This window comes from Lygodium microphyllum, chromosome 26 (assembly GCF_053477565.2).
Source record: "Lygodium microphyllum isolate KBCC chromosome 26, Lygodium_microphyllum_v1.1.10, whole genome shotgun sequence".
NCBI classification, from domain to species: domain Eukaryota; kingdom Viridiplantae; phylum Streptophyta; class Polypodiopsida; order Schizaeales; family Lygodiaceae; genus Lygodium; species Lygodium microphyllum.
Genome location: NC_141160.1, coordinates 68012886 through 68034984, shown reverse-complemented (window position 1 = coordinate 68034984; position 22099 = coordinate 68012886). Strand labels below are relative to the sequence as shown.

General features: G+C 40.8%; 1 protein-coding gene across 3 annotated transcripts in view; it reads left to right on the top strand.

Annotated features, from left to right (window-relative positions):
* LOC148013360 (uncharacterized) overlaps positions 1–22099 on the top strand; it is a 120716-nt gene that overhangs the window by 5218 nt on the left and 93399 nt on the right. For all 3 annotated transcript variants that reach the window (XM_087668146.1, XM_087668144.1, XM_087668143.1), the window contains 2 exons: positions 13090–13345; positions 13944–14011. In XM_087668146.1, coding sequence (XP_087524272.1) covers positions 13090–13345; positions 13944–14011 — 324 coding nt within the window. The remainder of the gene's footprint in view (positions 1–13089; positions 13346–13943; positions 14012–22099) is intronic.

Below are 22099 nucleotides of genomic sequence, written 5' to 3'. Positions count from 1 at the left end.
AAACGAATAGTCGACGGGGTCCAGCAAGGCGACACGACGGACTAAAAGTACCACGATCTGCGCACCACATGGTTGCACGGACTGACGTTTGTCAAACGGGCAGGTCAACGGCCCATTTTCTTTAAAATTCAAAAATTTTCACTTCATTTTATTTTCCCCTCTCTACCGGGTGTTCACACATACAAGCACAAAGTACAAATCTATGCAAATGTGTTTCTCAACATTTGGGGCTTTTCCCTGATTTGGTGCCAGACACACGATTTTGTGATTTCTGAACCATAAATTGCAGACAATGAGTGCATGAGTCTCGGAAATTTTGGGGATTTTCCGATTCAAGTGAAATTTTCGCTTGGTTGAGCCCATTTCTTGGAAATTTGTGCACTCTTGGACCCCAAAAATTGGGGCTTTTGCAGAATTTGTGAAAATTCTGGACCATTTACCCGTAATTGATACTCAGGAAGATGTATTGATGCAATTGGAGTAGATTCATTGCAAAACTTTTGGAGCTTTTCACATTGGTGATGTATTTTGAGTCGACTTGAGACTAGATAGTGAAATTTGCAGCAGATTCACTGCTGAGTGGGAGTCTTTTGAGTTTTGGATGCTTCAAATGTTGAAAAAGGGCAGCTTCTCTTAGTACATGTATTGCTGAATACTCATTATGCAGTGAAACAGTGGTAAATACAGCATTTGGGCCATTGCATTTGGGAATTTTGGTGATGTATTACTGAAGTGGGAGCTATCCTTAATGCAAATGTATTACATTTGATTTGTGCATATGCTGTAATCAGTATGTGAGACTGAAATTTTCAGCTAAACATTTGCTTCTTGGCCACCTTGGAAGTACAAGAGTGTGTACTTGTTGTTACAATTCAGCAGCCTTGCTATTTGCTGAAAGCATTCAGCCCTTTATTGCAGCTGTGTATTGCTGAAGATGGCTGGTAGTGCATCTACATTTGACACAGAATCTCTTTGAGATTTGTAAATTTGACGGCAATGGTTTTGATCCTTGGAAAGATTGTATGCAAGGTATACTCTTTCTAAAGGATTGTGATGATGCTTTAGAAGAACATAAGCCTATTGCTTTGTTAGATGAGGATTGGGCTAAATGAATAAAAATGCCATTACTTACATTAAAATGGCCGTCACAGATGATATCTCGGTTGATATAAAAGGACTTGATACTGCCTATGTAGGTTGAGAGAAACTCAAGGGTACTTATGAGAATACAACTATTGTCAATTAGGTACATCTCATATGGAAGTTGGTCAACTTGAAGTTTGATGAGTCCAAGCCTGCTGCCTTAGAGCATTTGAATGCTTTCACTGGTATTTTGAGTCAGTTACAGGTTGTAGATTTGCCAGCTTTTGATCCTAAATTGAGGGCTATCTTCTTGCTCATGACCTTGTCCGATTCATGGGAAGCATTGGCTGTGTCATTGAGCAATAACCCCAACTTGACATTTGATGGTGTGCGTGGTTCTATTCTAAATGAAGAGATTAGACGTAAGGTAAGTGGGGAAAATAGTTGATCAATCTACAATGTAAGAGGAAGAACTGAAAAAAGATATAATGCTGCAAAGAAAAACAAGAATCGCAACAAAAGCAAGGAAAAAAAGCAAGATATAACTTGTTATCAATGTGGTTGCAAAGGGTGTAAAAAGCCTGATTGCAGATACTTTAAAAAGGAACAAGAGCACAAGAAGCAGGCTAATGCAAAAGGCATAAAGAATGACAAGGATGGCAGCTCTATCCCAAAAGAGATAGAAAAAGAAAATGTGGTATCTAGTGTTGTTATTGAGCAAATAGAAGATGATAAAGATGCCGATTTGTTGCTTGCATTTTCAAATCCGCTTACTAAAGCTTCAAGCAAGCTCCATCCTCAAGCTCCATGCTCCAAGCTCCATTGCCGCGAGCAAGAGAAGAGAAGAGAAGAAATGTTACATCTAATGACTCAGACAAAAAGAAAGTTAATTTCAGCATGATCAGTCACTTAAGCAGCCATCAGCCACACTGAAAATTTAGCTTCTTTTGATGCTGATTATGACAATTAGCGTATCATTATTGAGCCAGATGAAAATGGGCAGCAAGGGGATGCTGAACAAGCTAGAGCACCAAAATTCAGCATGCTGAGAATGAATTATAACAGCTTGAAATTGTATTATAGCAACCTGAACATGAAGTTCAACAACCAAACAATGAGGTCATTGACATTCCCTTGGATGTGGATCCATTACCTGATAACACAGATCATTGGGTAAGAAGGTTTACACGTGTCCGAAGACGTATACAAAGATTTGATCCTTCTTTGGACTGCATATTACTCACATATAAAGGTGGGCCTCTTACATATAAAGAGGCCTTATCATGTGAGTTAAAGAAAAAGTGAGAGCTAGCTATGCAAGAAGAAATGAAGTCATTGTATCAGAATGATACTTGGGATTTTGTTACATTGCCAAAGGATAGAAAAGCCATTCCTAACAAATGGGTCTATAAAATCAAATGTGTGGATGGCAAGGCCAAATACAAAGTCAGACTTGTGGTTAAGGGCTATACACTAAAGGAGGACATTGATTTTAAGGAAGTGTTTTTTCCTGTTATCAAAATGACCACTCTTCAAGTATTATTGGCCATTGTAGCATCTATGGATCTTGAACTTGATCAGATGGATGTTAGAACTGCATTCTTACATGGTGATGTGGAAGAAGAGCTGTACATGAAAGAGCTCGAAGGTTTTGTTATACAAGGAAAGGAGCATTTGGTATGTAAGCTTAAGAGAAGCTTGTATGGTTTGAAACAGGCTCCTAGACAATGGTTTTAAAACTTTGATGCCTTCATGCTCTCACATGGATTTAAAAGTAGTGCAGATCACTGCTTATATATTAAGAAGACTGATGATGGAAGCCTTATTATACTTGTGCTTTATGTGGATGATATGCTTATTGCTGGCAAGCATAAAAGCCAGATTAATGCATTGAAAAGACAAGTGAATTCAGCCTTTTTCATGAAGGATTTGGGTGCAGCTGAACACATTTAGGACATGCGTGTGACACGAGATAGAGTCTTATTTTTCTCACAAAAAAGGTACATCAACAAAGTACTTGATCGTTTTTCTATGGTTTGATGCTAAGCCTCTTGGTGTACCTTTTCCACCTCATCTTAAGCTTAGCAAGGCAGATTGCCCAAAAGATGATAAGGCAGTAAGCTCTATGAAGGGTGTTCCTTATGCTTTAGCTTGTGGCTCACTCATGTATGCTATGGTTGCCATTAGACTTGACATTACTCATGCTGTGGGAGTTGTGAGCAGGTTTATGTCAAATCTTGGTAAAGCACATTGGGAAGTAGTGAAAACCATCTTGCGATACCTTAAGGGCACACAAAGAAAATGTAATTGAAATGGAAAGGGTACGTTAGGTCTACAGGTGTATTGTGATGCAGGCACGGCAGGTGACTTGGATACTCGCAAGTCTACTAGCGGGTACATATTTACCTTGATTGGTGGGGCGGTTTCTTGGCGCTCTAGATTGCAAAAGATAGTAGCACTCTCTACCACTGAGGCTGAATATATTTCAACCACTGAAGCTTCAAAAGAAACAGTTTGGCTTGGTCGTTTAGTCAAGGATTTTGGGCTGCCTACCAAAACATCTATACTTGGATGTGATAGCCAGAGCGTTATATGCTTGGCTAAGAATGCCATGTTTCATGCACGTACCAAACATATTGATGTTCGGTATCATTTTATCAGACAGGTTTTGGATGATGGTCTAGTCACCCTGACTAAGATCAAATCACAGGATAACCTTGCAGACGTTCCCACTAAAAGTCTTGCAAAGGCTCCACATGAGCATTGCATTAGACTTATGGGAGTCGGTTAAAGGTTCACTTAGGATCTTTAAGTGGGAGGTTGTTGGATGTAAAGGCCCTTTACGCTCTCCCATGTATATATTACTTCACACATGTGAACTCACCCTAGTGGGTGTAAGTGTACCGTACCCCAAGTATAAATGCATTCTTTTATTCTTTGTGTGTACCACACTGGTACACACTTATCGGTCGACACTCACTCCTACACTCTCTCTTAGTGTTCAGCATCTCGACTCACGTGTGTGCTCTCTTTGCTTCCGCTCGTACTCATCAGGTTATTGTTACCTTGGGTGTTGATGCTATTTCGTGGAGTAGCAAGAAGCAACCCGCGATTGCCCTCTCTTCGACTAAGGCAGAGTATCGGGCGGCATCTTCTACTACATGTGAGATAGTGTGGCTTCGCAGGCTCTTGGAGGAGCTTGGCGACCTATACTGCTCTACAATGTGGCAATAAGAGTTGCATTGCCTTGGCTAGGAATCTTGTGTTTCCTACTCGGACAAAGCATATTGAGATCCAGTACCATTTCATTTGGGAGAAGATCTTGGATGAGACCATTTCCCTTGGTCTATTGCAAGACAGAGGACAATCTTGCCGATTTGTTTACCAAGGCGCTTCCCCAGGCTTTACTTCGACAACACTCCAAATTTGAGAGGGGGCGTTAGAGATTGGCATTCCTTGGACACACAATTTTAGATCTGAGCAGTTTTGCAGTAGTTTCTTCAAGCAGTCCATGTGGATTCAGTCTGTACAATAGGTGTCAGGGGGTGCAGGTGCTACGTGGCACAGTCGGCAAGTTTGTTGCAGTCAGATAGTGTAGTCGGACAACTGCTGTCCAGTCAGCTGCATTAAATGCAGCCAACCTTCATTTTTTTTGGCATTTTTCTTGGCCTATTTATTGGCCCTAATTTCAGCAGTCTCGAATAGTTATTTTCACAGATTTCAGGCTACAGACCATGGAGACTGCCCTCGGGGCTAACGAAGACTTAGACCTTCGAGGTGGAGATATATGCAGATATTCTCTCTGCACCCGTGTATATTTCTGCATCCTTATACAACATTCTTCATTACAGATTTTCTGCGTTTCACTCTCTTTCTCTCTCTCTTCTCTCTTTGTTCACTCTGTCTTGGTCATTCGCTTCCACATTGCTTCACTCTGAGACAAGCCCTTGGTCCTAAATATTTTTTTCTAGTTGGTTGTGGTGCCTTTTGTATCTCCTTGCTATTCCCTTAGTTGGGTCAGTAACTTGGCTTACTCATTTACCAATTGGGCATCATTGGAGTGATTCATTTGAGGCCTCTCCACTCCGATTAGCATTTGGCTGCCTCACTTGGTTGTGGGCTTTTCTTTGGAGAGGGGGTCATACTCCTTGGTTGGCATATGTGTCTTGTATTGTTATCTCCTACTTGTGAGCCTTAGTCTAAGTTCGTCGAGGACATTAGGGGCTGTGCGGTAGTCTTTTTTTATTAGTTTCTTGTGAGAAAAGTATGGAGCATTGGAAGCAAATAGACGCTGTTGATATAGATTGTGATGAACGCAGTGCATAGTAAAGAGAACAACAAGAATACAAGATCTCAAAGAGATTAGACTTGTGAAATGGAATCCATATATCAAGGCTCAAGAACAACACAATGGCACAAAGAGTGAGCCATTTGAGCTAACGCCCAACCTTGGGGTATGGCATCCCTCTAAGGAAACCCGTTGGGATTGGTGGTTTTAGTCGGTGAGAGTTCAGCACTACTTGGACCCTTGCACCGACGTGCTAGGTGTCTACCTATGCTCCGTCTCTTAGTTGGGTCTGTAACTTGGCTTACTCATTTACCAATTGGGCATCATTGGAGTGATTCATTTGAGGCCTCTCCACTCCGATTAGCGTTTGGTTGCTTCACTTGGTTGTGGGCTTTTCTTTGGAGAGGGGGTCATACTCCTTGGTTGGCATATGTGTCTTGTATTGTCATCTCCTACTTGTGAGCCTTAGTCTAAGTTCGTCGAGGACATTAGGAGCTTTGCTATAGTCTTTTCTTATTAGTTTCTTGTGAGAAAAGTGTGAGCATTGGAAGCAAACAGATGCTGCTGATATAGATTGTGTTGAACACAGTGCATAGTAAAGAGAACAACAATAATACAAGGACTCAAAGAGATTAGACTCGTGAAATGGAATCCATATATCAAGTCTCAAGAACAACACAATGGCACAAAGAGTGAGTCATTTGAGCTAACGCCCAACCTTGGGGTATGGCATCCCTCTAAGAAAACCCGTTGGGATTGGTAGTTTTAATCGGTGAGAGTTCAGCACTACTTGGACCCTTGCACCGAGGTGCTAGGTGCCTACCCATGCTCCATCATTTGGTTGGTAGGCAGAAGCGAGATGAGTGGCTGAAGAGGACATCATGTATAAGCTAGTGGTACAAGGTTTTGCCTTTAAGCCTAATTAGGCACCTAGCTCAAAAAACAAAAAACAAAAGAGTGAGTCATTGACAACGCATGTCATGGGGACATGAAAGTTTAGTGCTGTGCTTGGCATTTGAGTAAGATATTAATGAAATGTGCACATGTGATGTGGAAGTTAGTTAGATCATTAGGAATTAGGTATTAATTAAATAATCTATGATAGTTTAAGGGTTAATTAATGCACAAGATCACTTGGGAGCCAAAAGGGCCTAGCCAATTTACTTGTGGATGGCCACATAAATTTTTGTGGGCTGGGACAAAGGCTGAAATCAATTTGCAGAATTATAAATTCTGAAAATTAATAAATGGCTGAAAAATCTAATTAGAAGGCTGCCACTCGCCCATGCAAGTGAGGGAAAGGCTGTTGGAGGCTGGTGGAAGCTCATCCCAGCCATTCTGGGCATTGTGTAGGTTGGGAGAGGAAGTGAGAGCTCTATGATTTTCCAGACATCGGTGATTAGCGTAGCCATTGGAGACTGTCAAAGAGTTGCTGCCAGCTCATCAGAAGGGCCATTGGAGGCAGGTAACAGCCCTTGTAGACTGTCTATAGGCAGGTGATAGCAATTTGGGGCCCTTAGGGATGGACAATTGCATGTGAGGCTTTTATTGATGGTGGGCTGCAGTCATTCAGCCATTTCCAGCAGTGCAGCAGCAAACTTGAGCAATTCTCATGATAGAAATCAGAGATCTCTCTCTTCAACTTTCTCTTTCCTCTATAAGAAATCCCTCAGTAGTTTTTAGCCATTTTCAGGCCCTATTGAAGAGTAGATGTGTTTTTACTGCTGCAAATCATAATTTGTAGGAGAAATTACGGTTTACCAGCCACCTTGGTTTTTGTGCCAAGAAATTGAAGGCTTGGTACTTGAAATCAGTAGCTGAATTCGAGGAATTACCGGAGATTTCGAGAAGCCAGCCATCCCAATTGGATTTGGGATTAAATTTGATTAGCCAAGAGTCAATTGAAGGCCAATTGTTGGGTGAATCAAAGGGCAAACTGATAAGAAAGCTTGTTGCTCATTTATGACAGCAAGAAGTATCGGATCCAAATCTTAGTGTATTTCATCCAATATTAGTAGAAGCTAAAGAAATATTGCTACGATGAGTTATATACAAGAATTAGTGTTTTGCTGTTTTTGGAATCGCCAACTTGTAGAAATTTGGGTTATACTCCAATTTGACAAAAGCATTCGAGTCAGTTGGGTTGGTAACTAGTCCACAAAGATAAGTAATCAAATCACTAAGCAAGGAAGATCTTGCAAAGCAACTGGCTATATGCATTTCCTCTTCATTTAGAATCTTATCAGTCAAAGGGTAATATTCCAACTATGATGGCACGTCTAGATTTTGAGCAAGGATGATAGATTGCAATGAAACTCTCTGACATAATGATAATGCACCTCAATGTGCTTAGTGCGAGTGTGAAAAGCTGGATTGCTTGCAATTGCCATGGCACTCTGAATGACATTGCAAATGGCGGTCATATGTGAAGCGGCCGCAAATGTTTGATCATAGTCAATCTTGTGCTGTTGGGCATATTCTTTGGCCACGAGACATGCCTTGTAGCAATCAATGCCACCATCGAATCTGCGTTTTAATTTGTAAATTCACTTACAACATACTTATGAATAGGCAAGTCACATAACTATGATGTGCCATTTTTATGTATAGAATTCAACTTTGATTTCATAGTTGTCATCCAAGGCTCATCTTCTAAAGCATCTTGAAAAGAAATAGGTTCCTCATTGCATGCAATAGATACAAGTGCTTGGACAACCAAGTTACCCTATGCATGACAAGTGGCTACTCTAGTTCACTGGGAACTAGAATGGGTTGTTTGTTATTCCATAATGTATCCAACAGCCATCTAGGGACAGTTTTAGCTTCCCAAATAGCAACCCTCTCATTGGCCACTTCATCGTCAACACTACCTTGATTAATGGGCTGAAAATTAGGGTGCTCTTCAGCATGTTTTTGCTGTGGGTTTTACTTCTGTAACCCTCTATATTTTACTGAAATTGACCAAAATCGGGTGGTACACACATAACCTACCCCCCAATCCTACCTTAACTTGCTAATTTAAACCATGGCCTGTCCAAAAGCATGTGATAGGATCCCCCAAGCTTTGACATCCTCAACGCCACAAAACTGACTTTAAACTTTAGACCAACTATTTTAAATTGTTGATTTTTCAAGATGCCAGGTGGTTATAATCTTTGTTGATCTGCCATCTTGACTTGAAATGGTGTAGGTAATAAGTCACCCTGCTTACTGGCCAAGTATGTCTCCTTCGGAAGAATATTAACTCATGAACCTCCATCTAAAAGAACATCATCATATTTTTTGCTTGTATATTTCACTTGAATAGCAGGCACGTGATAATCCACTCATCATATTTTTTGCTTGTATATTCCACTTGAATAGTAGGCATGTGATAATCCACACACTCTCTTTGAGTAGCTATAACTAACAAATATTTTGGAACTTCTTAACCTTGCAAGATTTTTCCCTTAAGAACCTCTCACTACTTTTGCCTAATCTTCAAAAGGTTCTTTTTCTTAAACCCTCGAAATCAAGTCCAATATCTGATCCAATGTTATCTGCAAAGAACATCTTGCTAATGCTTGAAATAACTCATCAGAACCTCCCTCCTGCAGTTTTCATGAATCTATATCTTCAAGTTGGCACTTTTCAAGATTAGTATTCAAGCTTTCTTGCTATTCCTGATCATTAGGGTCTTGCAATAAGGCCTTGCCAGCCTCCTTTTGCAATCTTTGACTTGTTTGGTAACCATTTTTCTAACTTTTTCTTGCTTATCCCCATCAACTTTCTATTGCACTTGACTTTGAGTAACTACTAAGACTAGAGGTTCTTTAGAACACTCTTCCACCTTACTATAATTGGATTAATTACATTGAACATGCATACTTACAAAATTTAGATTACCGAACATCTCATCCTTGATTCCCTATTCTTGCACTTGAATACCATTATCTTTTGTAGCAATGGTGCTTTTCTTCACTTTGGTGAGATAGCTCTATTAAGATTGCTGCTACTAGGGCAAGTGGATGTTGTTGATGAGGTGCTCCTATAGGTCTTTCCTTGTTGTAGGTCCTTGCTACTCTATTGGCACATTTGCTATAGGGCTCCTAATCTTGCTCTTTAGGCCCTTAACAAAATAAGAAATCTACATCTCTTGGGATGGTCTATCCACAACAGTAAGTCAGTTCAACAAGCTTTTGAACTTTTTAGCATAGTCCTCAACTAACATGTCTTTTTGATTTATATTTAATAATTGCCATTACAGTCTTGCACCTCGACAAACTATTTTTGCTAGTTCTTTTGCTCTAGGCTTGACACCTCAATCATGAGTGCTATGTAACAACCCTGCAGGATTGCCAAAGTGTAATGGTGCATAAACAATAGAAGAGAGATAACATCTTGATTACAACAACCTACCTCTTCTTGAATAAAGAAACAATGAAAGACAACATTCATGTTGTAGGAAAATAGAATGGAATTTTAGGTCGCAGTAAGAATAGTCATAAACAAGCATTGTCTTGCATGGTTTCATTATGTGAGAGATAACCAAAAAGTTACATTCAAGAAGTTACATTTGGACAGCCACCCTTTTGTTGAAAGTTAAGGGCCATTTCACATAAGACCATATATAAGCATAAAGACTAAGGTTATAGATCAAATTGTGTGATTCGAGCCTCAACATCCACCATCAACTTAAGAAACACTTGATTTGAGTTTATTTCTTTTGATATAACTTCTTCTAATGAAAAATAATTTCATTTTTGGTTTTACCTTTTTCAACTATTGTTGCTTTATCCTTGGCTTTTTGTTGAAGATCCTTGTTCTTTTGGAAACAATTCAGATCTATGTGCCCCTTCTTTCCACAATAATGACATGTGAGATCTTTGTGGATAGGGTTCTTTGGCTTCCAGTCCTTTTGTGAAGAGTACTTATTTGTAGCAACCGTTGATTGTGTTGAGGATATGCTGAAGGCTTCTTTTATTTCTTCTTTGACTATTTGGTCTTTGATGCAATAATACCCTCAGTATCTTCATTCTTCATGGTTTGCCTTTCATCCTTGTCAAAAATTAATGTCAGAAGGGATTCAAAAGAAGATATTGAATTTTTCAAAGTGATTGTATCCACATAGTATTCCCAAGAGGGTGGAAGCTTTGCAAGAGTTGTAAAGACAGTTCTCTATTAGTTTCGGTTATGGGTTTGTTATATAAAATCTTCTCCAAAATCATTGCCAACAGATTGCAGAAAGTTTTTCCGCACCTAGTTCATCCAGGTCAATATGATTTCATTAAAGGTCGGAATATAATTCATAACATTTTGAATGTTCAATTGGGAATTGACTATGTTCAAGCTTAAGGTCAGCAAGTAGTTATGTTTTAGCTCGATATTGAGAAGGCATTTGATCATGTTAGCTGGTCTTTTTTGTGGCAATTATTGTCTACAATGGGATTTGGTCCTCGCATGGTTTCTCTTATTGATACCATTAGTTAGGGAGCTGTGGCTTGTATTGCTCTTAATGGAGGGATCATGGAGGAAATTGCCTTATCTTGGTCTCTTAGGCAAGGCTGTCCTCTCACCCCTTTGCTGTTCGCTTTGGTCACTCACCCGATGCTCTCATTGTTGGATAAGTTGGCTGATCAAGGTGAGATAGTTGGCTTGTCTCTTCCTAGTGGCACTCAACCTGTGGGTCAATTTTTGGCAGATGATTCTTTTATGTTCCTTAAGGTTGATCACACTAATGTTAATCAGGCAATGGTCACGTGGAATCTTTTTGGTTTGGCATCGAGTCTTCATATTAATACTTAGAAATCTACACTACTCTCCTGTACGGAGATTGATCTACAGGCCTTGGGCTGGCATGGAATTTTATCTCAAAGGGAAATATAACCAGATACTTGGGATATCCTATCGGTGTGGAGGTAGCACCCGGGCCTTACTGGATTAGATGGCCTCCCAGATTCATGATAGGTTTATGTACTGGAAATCTCAAGGTTGGCCCTTACATGTTAGACTGAAAGTTGCTCAATATATTATGATCAGTATGATATAGTTCTTTCTGCCACTGCTTCCCTGGACTAAGAAGTCCCTCTTGGAATTGTTCAGCCTATCAGATTCATGTTGTGGAAAAGAAAGGCAATCGTTTGGGACAGGTTTGGATTTCGTGGCAGCATGTGACTACGCCTAAACGGATGGGGGGGTGCAGCTTTGTTGGATGTTAATTTGCATATGACAGCCTTGAGGTTAGCCCTTTTGCAGGCTTTATGTGTACAGAGTCATTCTTGGTCAGAGATTGCTAAAATTTTCATTGAAAAGACTGGCATCTCTCATGGTAACACGGTTATTTATGCTTCTTGGTGGCAAGTGCTTAATTCCTGGAGGCCTATTAAGATCTCCTAGTCTTTTCTCCTTTCTCATTTGATTGCATCCTAGTAGGAGATCTTACGTTTTTTAGTTTGGTGCCCCCTTGATATTCGTAAGGAGGTGAATTCGCTGCAAGGAGAAGTATTGGTATCCTTCAGGTTGTTGGATTAGCCGGATAAAGGTATGCAGAGAGTCAAGTTTAACCGGATGGCTCGTTTGGAGTTGTAGATAGTTTTTGATGGTGTTATTCCTGGGCAATCCTGTCTTTATTCTTTTCGGTGTATTTGTCAGCACTTTTGCGTAACCCGTGGATATTGTGACATCTGGTCATCCATACAGGTTAGACTTCAGAGGTTCTCTCCTTTGCTAGTGCTACAACCATTGTATCCATGGCGTGATTGGATGTTTGTGCTTTTGCATGATTTCAAGAAGAGGTCTGCTAACCAGATATATCATCAGATGGTGGAGGCCAAGAGATGGGTCACTACAAAGGTGAATAAATTATGGCATATTAGGAATGGCAAAAAAAAGTGGCAGGAAAGATTCATTCAGCTTTGAAAGTCTAAGGTTCCCTATAAAGGTAAAGTCTTCTTGTGGAGACTGCTGATTGGTGGTCTTCCAACTGGAGAGGTGTTGCGTGCTCGAAAGATTTTTGCTGGTCGTTGTGTATTCTGCACTACATGTGATGAAACATTGCTTCATCTTTTTGTCTCTTGTCCGGTTGCACGATAGATTTGGAGTTTTATCTCTCGCGTGTGGTTCTCGGCGAGAGAGCTGCGGATAATAGCCTGTTCATGGATCATGGGAAAGCTGCCCTTTGTGCCTTCTTTGCTTTTTGATTATTCTTGCCTTTTCCATTTCCTTAGATGGACTGCCCTGTGGTATATTTGGCATACTTGGAATGCCTTTATTTTTGATTCGGCTTCGGGCATCCATGGTCATGTGGCCCGTGTTCGAGGTTTAGTGCTATGGCAGATTTCTTCTATGATATCAGCTGACCTTGTTCTTGCTGACATTGCTGCTCCTTGGCCGGATATCGTTTGCTCTACTCCAGCTGTCCTTTCTGTGTGATTTTTTCTTTGTATTAAAGTCCTGATAGTCTTTTGTCAGTTTCTTTGATGACCTGATGGCCTGATGTAATAGAAAGAAGAGATATAGAGAGAATGCTGACCTGATGGTCTGGTGTAAATATTTTCTACTTAATTCAATTATCTTCACGAAAAAGAGAGAGAAAGAGGGAGAGAGAGAGAGAGAGAGAGAGGGTGTTTGGGGAGGGAGGGAGGTTTTTTGGGTGGGAGGAGAGAGTATGCTAAAAGTACGTGGTCTTTTTAATTTGTCTATTCATTGGGTGAATATTTACTGGTTTTCTGTCTATGCAGAAAACAGATGCTGAAAGAAGATTTGATGAGGATGATGAGTATGGAAGTGGCAGAAATAATGCAATCGTGGAGGAAGAAGAAAATTTGGAAGATGATTTTGGTGAGGGTTCGCAAGATATCGAAGTCACAATGGACTCAAGGCAAGGGAAGTCAATGAAAGCACCAAAGGCTCAAAAACAATCCTCTGTTGAGCAAGGGCGACAATTAAATGAAGAGATAAAAGCAAAAACGATTCGCTTGGTGATTGATGGTAAAGGTAGGTGGATGTATGCCTATCTTTCGTGAGCACCTTGTAGAAGCATTGTCCAATATATGATTTTCTGCACAATTCCAATCTGTGACTTTCAATTGCCTGACTGCTTTCCTCTCCTGAAGATTCATGATTCTAACTGCATGTTGTTTTCATGATGCTCTTATGCATGTTGTTATGCTTGAACACATTTTTTCTTCAATAACATCCAATTTGTGGAATCAACAGTGTCATTGTTTAAGGTGCATAGACTCTACTCTGGTAGGAGTAGCTTGTGGAGACATTGATGTAGCTGTATTTGTAGCATTGTATAAAAAGTCATATTTGGAGCCCCAGGATTGTCACATTGTTAATTGGCCAAGGAAGTAAACTGACAAAAAAGTAGAGGTAGCATTGAAGCAGGAATAACATAGAAAGGAGAAGAATTTGGATAATGTAGGAGAAATGTGGGTTAGGGTGTAGGTTACTGCATGATTAGGAATATCTCAGAGTTATATCCGTATGAATGTGGTACTTGACATGAATTATGATTTTATGGATGGGTTGTCATTTCAAGTTATGTGTTTTTTATTTGTGTCTAAGAGGTTTATATTTGATGAAACAGATCACAGGGTTGTCTCCAAACATGAAGCATTGGCATATGCTAAGCAGCACAACCTAGACCTTGTCCTGGTGAAGTTATCTGAGAAATTATTTACATTAGTCAGCAGTCATTCACATATTTAACAGCAACATGCTTTTCAACCGACAATAAATTTGATACGTTGTTACAAGTGAAAGGATGGAAGTCTTGAAAATTATTGCTACCATCAGATTATCATCAAACGTTGGTTAACCTCTACAGTCATATGCTCTATGATATCTCTTAAAGGTAGCTTGTGAGCAGTTTATAAATTATTGAAGAAAACATAACGAAGGTATCCCATAATGCATGATGCACCCCATCAGCATTCAGTCTTTCCCTGCTTCTACAGCTGGCTTCCCTCCCTATCCTACCCTTTGCCTCCCAGCAGCTCCTTTGCATTCTGCAGCCTCCATCTTCTCCTCCACAGCCATCTCAGTCCTCCCACCAGCTGCCATCTCCTGGTGAGTTGTGCCCTGATTTGCATAACAGGCTCTGTAGTAGGCTGCCTACTAGCTGCCCCACTTTTCCTCTTTCCTTTTGTGAAGATATGCTAGGGTTTGCACTAAGAAAACATAGAATCTATGAACATGACTAACACACAACAAGAATGCAAAACCCTGAACAGAGAAGAAAGCTAACTGCGATGTAGCTGAATGAATGCTGTAAATGAATGAATGTATGTACAGAATCCTCAAAGGCATAGCTGTCCAACAGCTGATGACTCTTGTGGGAGAGGGCTGAGGGAGAACTTGGAGATAGACATCCATGCGAGATGGGTCGTGAGTGCTGTACTAGTGTTGTCTATGTCAGATGGATGGGTCAATCTGCATGATCTGTCCCTCTAGTACGGCCTATCCAATCCTGTATGGAGCTGTCTGGTTGCACCCAGGTGTCTGTTGCACAGGTCAAAAGTAGCCTGATTTGACAGTTCTTCTGCCCATTTTTCCTGTGTGAGAGCCCCAATGGTCACACGATGTCTCTCTTGAGCGCCCAACTAGGAAGACAGCAGAAGCGCTGAGGAAAGTGTTGTATGCCAAGGGACTAAATCCTCCTAGGGGAGAATGCTTGCATAATGAACAAGATCAATCTGCCAACGAAGAAGATCCAGCTATGTCAGCATGCCCAGAGTCTAAGAAAGTGAAACATAATCTTCATGTGAGGCTATGCCGGAGTAGGAAACTTAGCCTTGCCTAAAACCCAATCAAAGGGACGAGAGAAGGTCTCAATACTTTGCACCAGATCTTGGACAAAAGAGACGAGAGCTTCTTGGCCAATGGACATAATCTATGCCAAGAAGTCTCCACATTGGTAGTGCAAAAATGGTAGATGCCATAAAAAATACGATGCCTAGAAAAGGCCAAAGCAAGAGGCATGCCACTGATCAGCATTCTCCAAAGAAAAGCCTTGCATTTGAATGCAGTTTTATTAATCCAACTTTCCATTATAACCTACTTCCACCAATACTAACTTTTATGGGGGCCCCATATTGAAGTAGCCTTTTCTGTTAGCCAATTACAATCCTTCATAAGCAAATGATAAACTTGGTTGAAAGAAGCTTTCACTAGATGCAGCTGGCTTGCAAGGTGCCAACCTTGCGAGGGATGATCAACAACATGGCTAGAAAAAGGTTGCTCATCTTGCAAATCTAAACTAAGCATATCCCACACACCCTAATAGCCATGGGGGATTCAAAAAAGTTGATGAAGTATGCGGAATGACATGAGGACATGCCGTGAAGAAAGAGTGACATCAGCAATAGTGACTAATCCCAAATGGGCCAGTCGATTAATTAGGACAAGCATCTTGTTTGCCTTCCTAGTAGAGGGGCTTGTACACAACCAATAGCTTATCTTGAAAGGAATTGGCTTGCAACCAATCCTCATGGGGGTGCCAAACGTGTTAGCAGATTAGTCAACTCATGAATGAGAGAGTGTGTGTATTGTGGGCTAGGCACAATATTATTGTGCATTTCTTTCTTTTGTGCCTGTTTACAAGCTTTCCAGCTGGCTGATCAGTTATTTTACTATTATTTGATTCTGGCCAACTTTTTAAGGCTGATGGCCTATTTATTTATTCTTTGACTCTCTCCTCATTCATTCATCACTTGCTGACTTCTAGAGCAGGTTTTGTTGGAGAGCTTAGACAGGGAGCCAGTGCTAGTGCCCACACAGCTAGTGATTCAATGTTGTATGCGATTTGTCTCATGTCTTGGCATATAGATTCCATTTCCCAAGCACATCTTTGAGTTCTTCCTTTGAAGTGTTCTTCTCTTTTCTCTTGTGCTGCTGTTTTCTACGCTTTCATTGCTGCACCCACTTCTGAAATGGTATCAAACGTCTGTGTTAGGTCTAGGAGTGCCGTTTTCTGCTGTTGCAGGTTTGCCAACTGCTTATTCTGATGCTCCATGATTGCTGCCGCCCGTGCAACCTGATTCTGGTTCAAAAGAACCTGTTTCTAGCCTCTATTGCCTACATTTCGATATAGGTTGCTCCCTGCGTTTTGATTTTCCGCTTTATTTTATTGTTGTACGACATGTGTGTAATGCTTCTACTATCTGCGTTTTGTTGTGTAGCATCTTTGTTTTCAGTTCTCTTCATGCTTGTAGGTTGGGCAAGCGATTTTCTAGGTTCTGTTGGTTGCGTTTGATCAGATTTTCTCTGTTTCAGCAGCCATTTTGTGATCAGCGCCTCTTTACATTGCTTGTGAACTTGTGATGAGTGTAGTGTGTGCTATGTTTGGTTGTGCTCTCTCTCTATTTCTCTTCTTTCCTTTACCTTCTTGTTCTATCCTCTCCAAATGGCACGCCTTTGTTGCTCTATTGATGATAAAGTTCATGACCCTAACTACCTTATATGGAGTGTTGCTATGATAGCACAGTTTGTGTAGAAGATACATGGTTTCAGGAGATGTTGTCCAGCCCCAGACTCTTTAACTTTTCCAGATGATTGGGATTGTGACAACTATGAGGAAGCTGTGCTTATATGGGATACAAATGATACTCCTACATACTTTGCTCTTCTTCGATGCCTTTCTGAAAGGGTTCTACCAGCGGTCACCTCTTGTAGGATAGCGTTTGGGGTGCGAGAGGAGTTTCAGATGTTGTATGAGGCTCCATTGACCATGTGTACAGTGACCCTCTATGGTTAGCTCTAGTAGATGATGTTTGAGCCAAAGCATACTATCTAGTCTTTTTTCCTTCGTATCACTCAAGTATAGGGTTAGCTTCCAGCACATGCAGTCATGCAGTCCGTGCTTCCAAAGGCTCATTTAGTGGGGACTATGCTCAATAAGCTTCCTTTGTAGTTTGATGGAGTTGCCAACGCTTTGAGGGCCCAAAAATCTGTTCAGAAAATGAGCTTTACTTTTGTGTTCTCAATGCTAGTTGAGCATGAGGCATCCTTGAGGCTACAAAAGGGAAGGCTTCCATCTCGACGTGGTAGGTAGGATGAGACATTTGAAGCTTTAGAGAGGGGTGATAGGAAGAAGTCAAAGGCGTAAGAAGGGACATCTATGCAAGGATTGCAAGGAATTAGTGGCTTTGTGGAAGAAAAAGAAGAAAAAGGAGGAGGAGGAGGAGGAGGAGGATACAAATGTCTTGGACGAGTCATTCTCATCCTCCTTTGACTGTGTCTCAAATCCTCTGGTCAAGGTGAAGTCCAAGGCATAGAAGGGCTCATCTTCTGTTGAGAGAGGGGAAGGGCTTAGCTGCCCCTCCTTCTATTGATTTCTAGTATTGGTGATGTGGTTATCCCTGACGACTCTCTAGTCCCAAAGAGAGAGAGAGGGTGGTGAGGTGGGATAGGTGAGCCTCATCTATATAGGTATACAGGTGCAAAGGATCCAGAGAGGGATGCCCCTTCTGCACTGATTGAAGTTTGGCAAGTCCAAAATCCTGGAGCTCAGATTGTTATCTAGGTTCATAATGGGCTGTTTCTTGATAGAGGGCAGGACTTGCTTCTAGTTTGAATTCACATGAGGGGACACTTTGGTAGTGTGGCCGTAGGCGAAGAATTGATGGTCATGTATGCTTAGAGGGATGTTCTTTCCGCACTGATTGAAGTTTGGCAAGTCCAAAATCTTGGGGCTAGGATTGTCATTCAGGTTCATGATGGGCTGTTTCTTGATAGAGAGTGGGATTTGATCCTAGTCTGAGCTCATATGAGGGGACACTTTGCCGGTGTGGTCGTAGGTGGGGAATCGATGGTCACATATGCTTAGAGGCATTGTTGATAGACATAGGTACTGTTGTGATTCTTCTTTGTCGTTAAGAGCTGGAATGATCAACATAGACATCACGCTCTCTCTGAGGCACCTTGGTGGTGGCTTGATCATTGAACCAATCTTCCTTCTTAGTAAGGATGGTATAAACTTGATTTAACTCAAATTATGGCAAGCATTAAATATACATAAATTGAAATATAAAATGTTACTACTTAATTTTGGACAACCGATACCTAATTGGTCCCAACAACTAATGCCCCTTGCGGTATTTGTTTATATTGTATTGATCTAAGGTTGAAGTACAATGAGATAAGCTAATCTCCTTCAATCTTCCATACAATTGCTACCATAAAATGACTAGTATGGATTGTTCACAATTTGCCCCTTGATTGCACACTAATCTAGGCTCAAATTGGGTCACCATCTCTTGCATGTGAGCCACACTAATTGGTGAATGAGAGAGGAAGATGTAAGAGAGGAAAATGTTGAGGGCATCTCTCGCCAACTCGCCTCTACCAACTCCACCTCTTAGAATGGAGTTAAGAGTTGGAGTCATAGAGTATAGGAACTGAATAGTGATGATCATGGCAGCCTCTATGCCGTTTGCAGCAAAGCTCCTGGAGTGCCTATGGAATGAGGTTCTATGGAATGAGGTTGTTAATACTTTCATTTACATCCTCAACTAGTGCTCAGGTGTGGTGGTTCCTCAGAAGACCCCCTTAAAGGCATTTTTCATCACTTTGCCTCTCATTTTCCACCTGTGCTTACACGCATACCCCTAATGATCACGTAGGAAAGCTCGAGCCTCGAGCTAATCTCTTGATCATTATAAGTTACTCCTTCAAGGCAAAGACATATCGCTTCTTTGATCCCAAGACAAACAAAGTTATAACATTGAGAGAGATGTGGTTTTTGATGAGAGGGATATTGTGCAGCCCTCTCCACCCGTCTTTGAGCGGATTCCTTATCCTACATTTGCTTAAGATAGTGTCATCTGAGCTAGGTCTACTACTCACTCTTGACCCACTTGTAGAGACTTCCACTCCTAGGTCTTCTCCTAGAGCATAGTTGCCAAGAAACCCGTTCATACCTAGGCGTTTCATAAATGTACAAAACACATATTTTAAGCTTTCACAAATGCTATACCCTAAATGTCTTGGGACTTTTGTAATCATCCTTTATTGAATTTATTTAGCACATTGATATGGATATTGGCTTTGATTGCAAGAGTTTTGTTTTGAGTTATTATCCATGATGATTGCATATATTGATGCCTCCTTTCACAACTAAAGTTGATGTTGGGTATGGATAGCTGACCATGATATGCAAATATTGATGCTATGTTAAATGTTCATTTGCATTGTATAGAATAATAAAATAATGTCAATGTGTGTTCTCTACGCCACATGACACATATAGTATGTGTATATAAAACTTTTCTCACATGAAACCCGTTTCTAATATTTTAGGAAACTCGTATGAAACCTATGAAATCCATTTCATACCTCCTGTTTTAGAAACCTCGGCAACTATATCCTAGAGACCGGTTACCTTGCTAGTAGCAGTAGACCAGTCATTGCATTCCCTCTCGGAGGGCTTGAGAAGATATGCTTCACTTGCATCTACTATCTCATTTGCATCGTTCTTTATGGCAGATTATGTGGTGCACTTTGAGTTGCAGAGTTGAAGGAGGCTCTACAACATCCCCAATGGCGAGAGACCATGAAAAAAGAGCTTGAGAATAGTGATTGAAATGGAACCTAGACGTTGATGAATCATCTAGGTCAAAAACAAGGTCATTGGGACTAAACGAATCTTCAGGACTAAATTAAAAGCTGATGGGACTTTGGATAAGTACAAGGCTCGCCTTGTGGTGCACGAGTTTCGATAGAAACATAGTGTTGACTATGAAGAGACCTTTGCTCTGATTCTACGGTTGATATCATTTTGCCTGTTAGTTACACTAGCCGCTCACCATTGTTGGCTACTCTATAAGATGGATGTCAAAAGTGCCTTTTTAATGGCTATTTGGTTGAGAAAGTCTATGTGGAGCAGTCTCTCATGTTTTCTTGTACAGGCCGTAAAGATAAGGTCTCTCGCTTGCAATGAGCTCTTTATGGGCGAAAGCAAGTACCACATTCTTGGTTCCATAGGATGGATGAGTTTCTTCGAACTCATGGTTATCATTCTAATGCATATAACCCAAATTTGTATGGCAAAACTACTTCAAAGGTGACCAACTATATCCTTTTGTACATCGATGACTTATTTTTTAATAGGCTCAAATTTTGCTATTGTTGCAAGTATAAAGGCCCAACTTTGCACTGCATTCGAGATGATTGATCTTGGTGAGTTGCCCTATATTTTGGGCATAGACGTTGTTAGATTTGGGGATGAGATTTTTGTATCTTAGCAAAAATATGCCTTTAGCTAGTTGAGCAGTTTTGCATTGAGTAGACAACTTGTGTCCATGGTTCTTGACCCCATTGTCAAATTAGCTAAGGATCCCCAAGGTCAGCCCTTCGATGATGAGCACACTTATAGATTTGTGATAGGGAAATTCTTTTGGTTGATCCGTACTCGACCAAACTTAGCTTACTTAGTGTCTTTGCTTAGTTAGTATTTCAATGTATGTAAGATGTCACATTGGGTTGCATGCATGTGTGTGTGGAGATATTTTGATGTACCTATTCTTATGGATTCACATGTGGTCGTGGTTTGATTTTGCAATGCTACATTGGTTCGGATTGGGCATGCGATCTCGACACCCAACATTTCCGTGGTGGTTACATCTTCTCCTTGGGTATGGCTCTCATTGTTTAGTCCAACCATAAATTGGAGCTATGATTGCTGAGGTGGAGTACAAGAACTTTATGATGGCACCGCCGAGGCCGTCTACTTGAGAAGCTTACTAGCAGTGCTTCACTTTGCATGTGACATTCCGATTGTGGTCTTTTGGTATAACCAAAGTGCCATTGTACGGATTGATAATTCCATGATTTGAAGCAAACACATAGGAGTGCACTACCATTTCACCAAAGGGAAAGTTGAGCTAGGCACTATGTGCCTAGACTTTGTGCTATTATTTGACATTTTTGTAGACATTTTAACCAAATTGGTTAATTGTCCGGTTCTTGTACTTGCCATTTAGGATCGGCGTGGGTGCTTCCTCTCCTTCTACTCAGCTTGATGGGGAGGGGGGTTTCCTGTAGCTTTCCCTTCCCACTGTCTAGTGGTGAGAGGAGGCAACTTTTTTATCTCGGTGTTCATATGGTTTTGATTACATTTTGCTTTATGGACATTATTGTTGTACTTGTATTATTATCGCAATCATCAAGATGATTATAATTGTAAAAGGGCGCTTTGGAAATCGAACAATTCTCTTGCGAGGGCATTGTCCAAGTCTTACCATTGCATAACATTTTGCATGAATATAACATTGCATTGCCCTTTGCATTATCCCATGTGTTGGCATTTTGTTCTTGTAAATATGCATTTGTGCTCATCTATCCCTTTTTGGTTAGAGAGTGATTGACTCTGGATTCACCATATTTGTAGCAACTCACATGACGGTTTCCTTGGAAAAATATCTATGGCAGCTTTACACACGCTTTCCATTTTTTTCCTTCATCGACACCCATGGGTGGTTAGGATAGCTTGTTTGTTTTGGGGTGTGTTGGATTTGACCATCCCTTCTCATTTCCCTCAGATCAACAGATGCCTGATAGGACGAAAACACTCAATCAAAAGAAAAAGAAGAAGAAAAGCTTCAAAGAGGTTCCGTTTACCTTTGTAGGTCGTGGTAGGCCATTGGGTAGTTGATGAGCACCCTTTGTTTGATGGCATGGCCTCTCTAAGGTGACCCTTTGGGCTCATTTGGTAAGATAACCATCGCTTATATAGTCTTGGTAGGT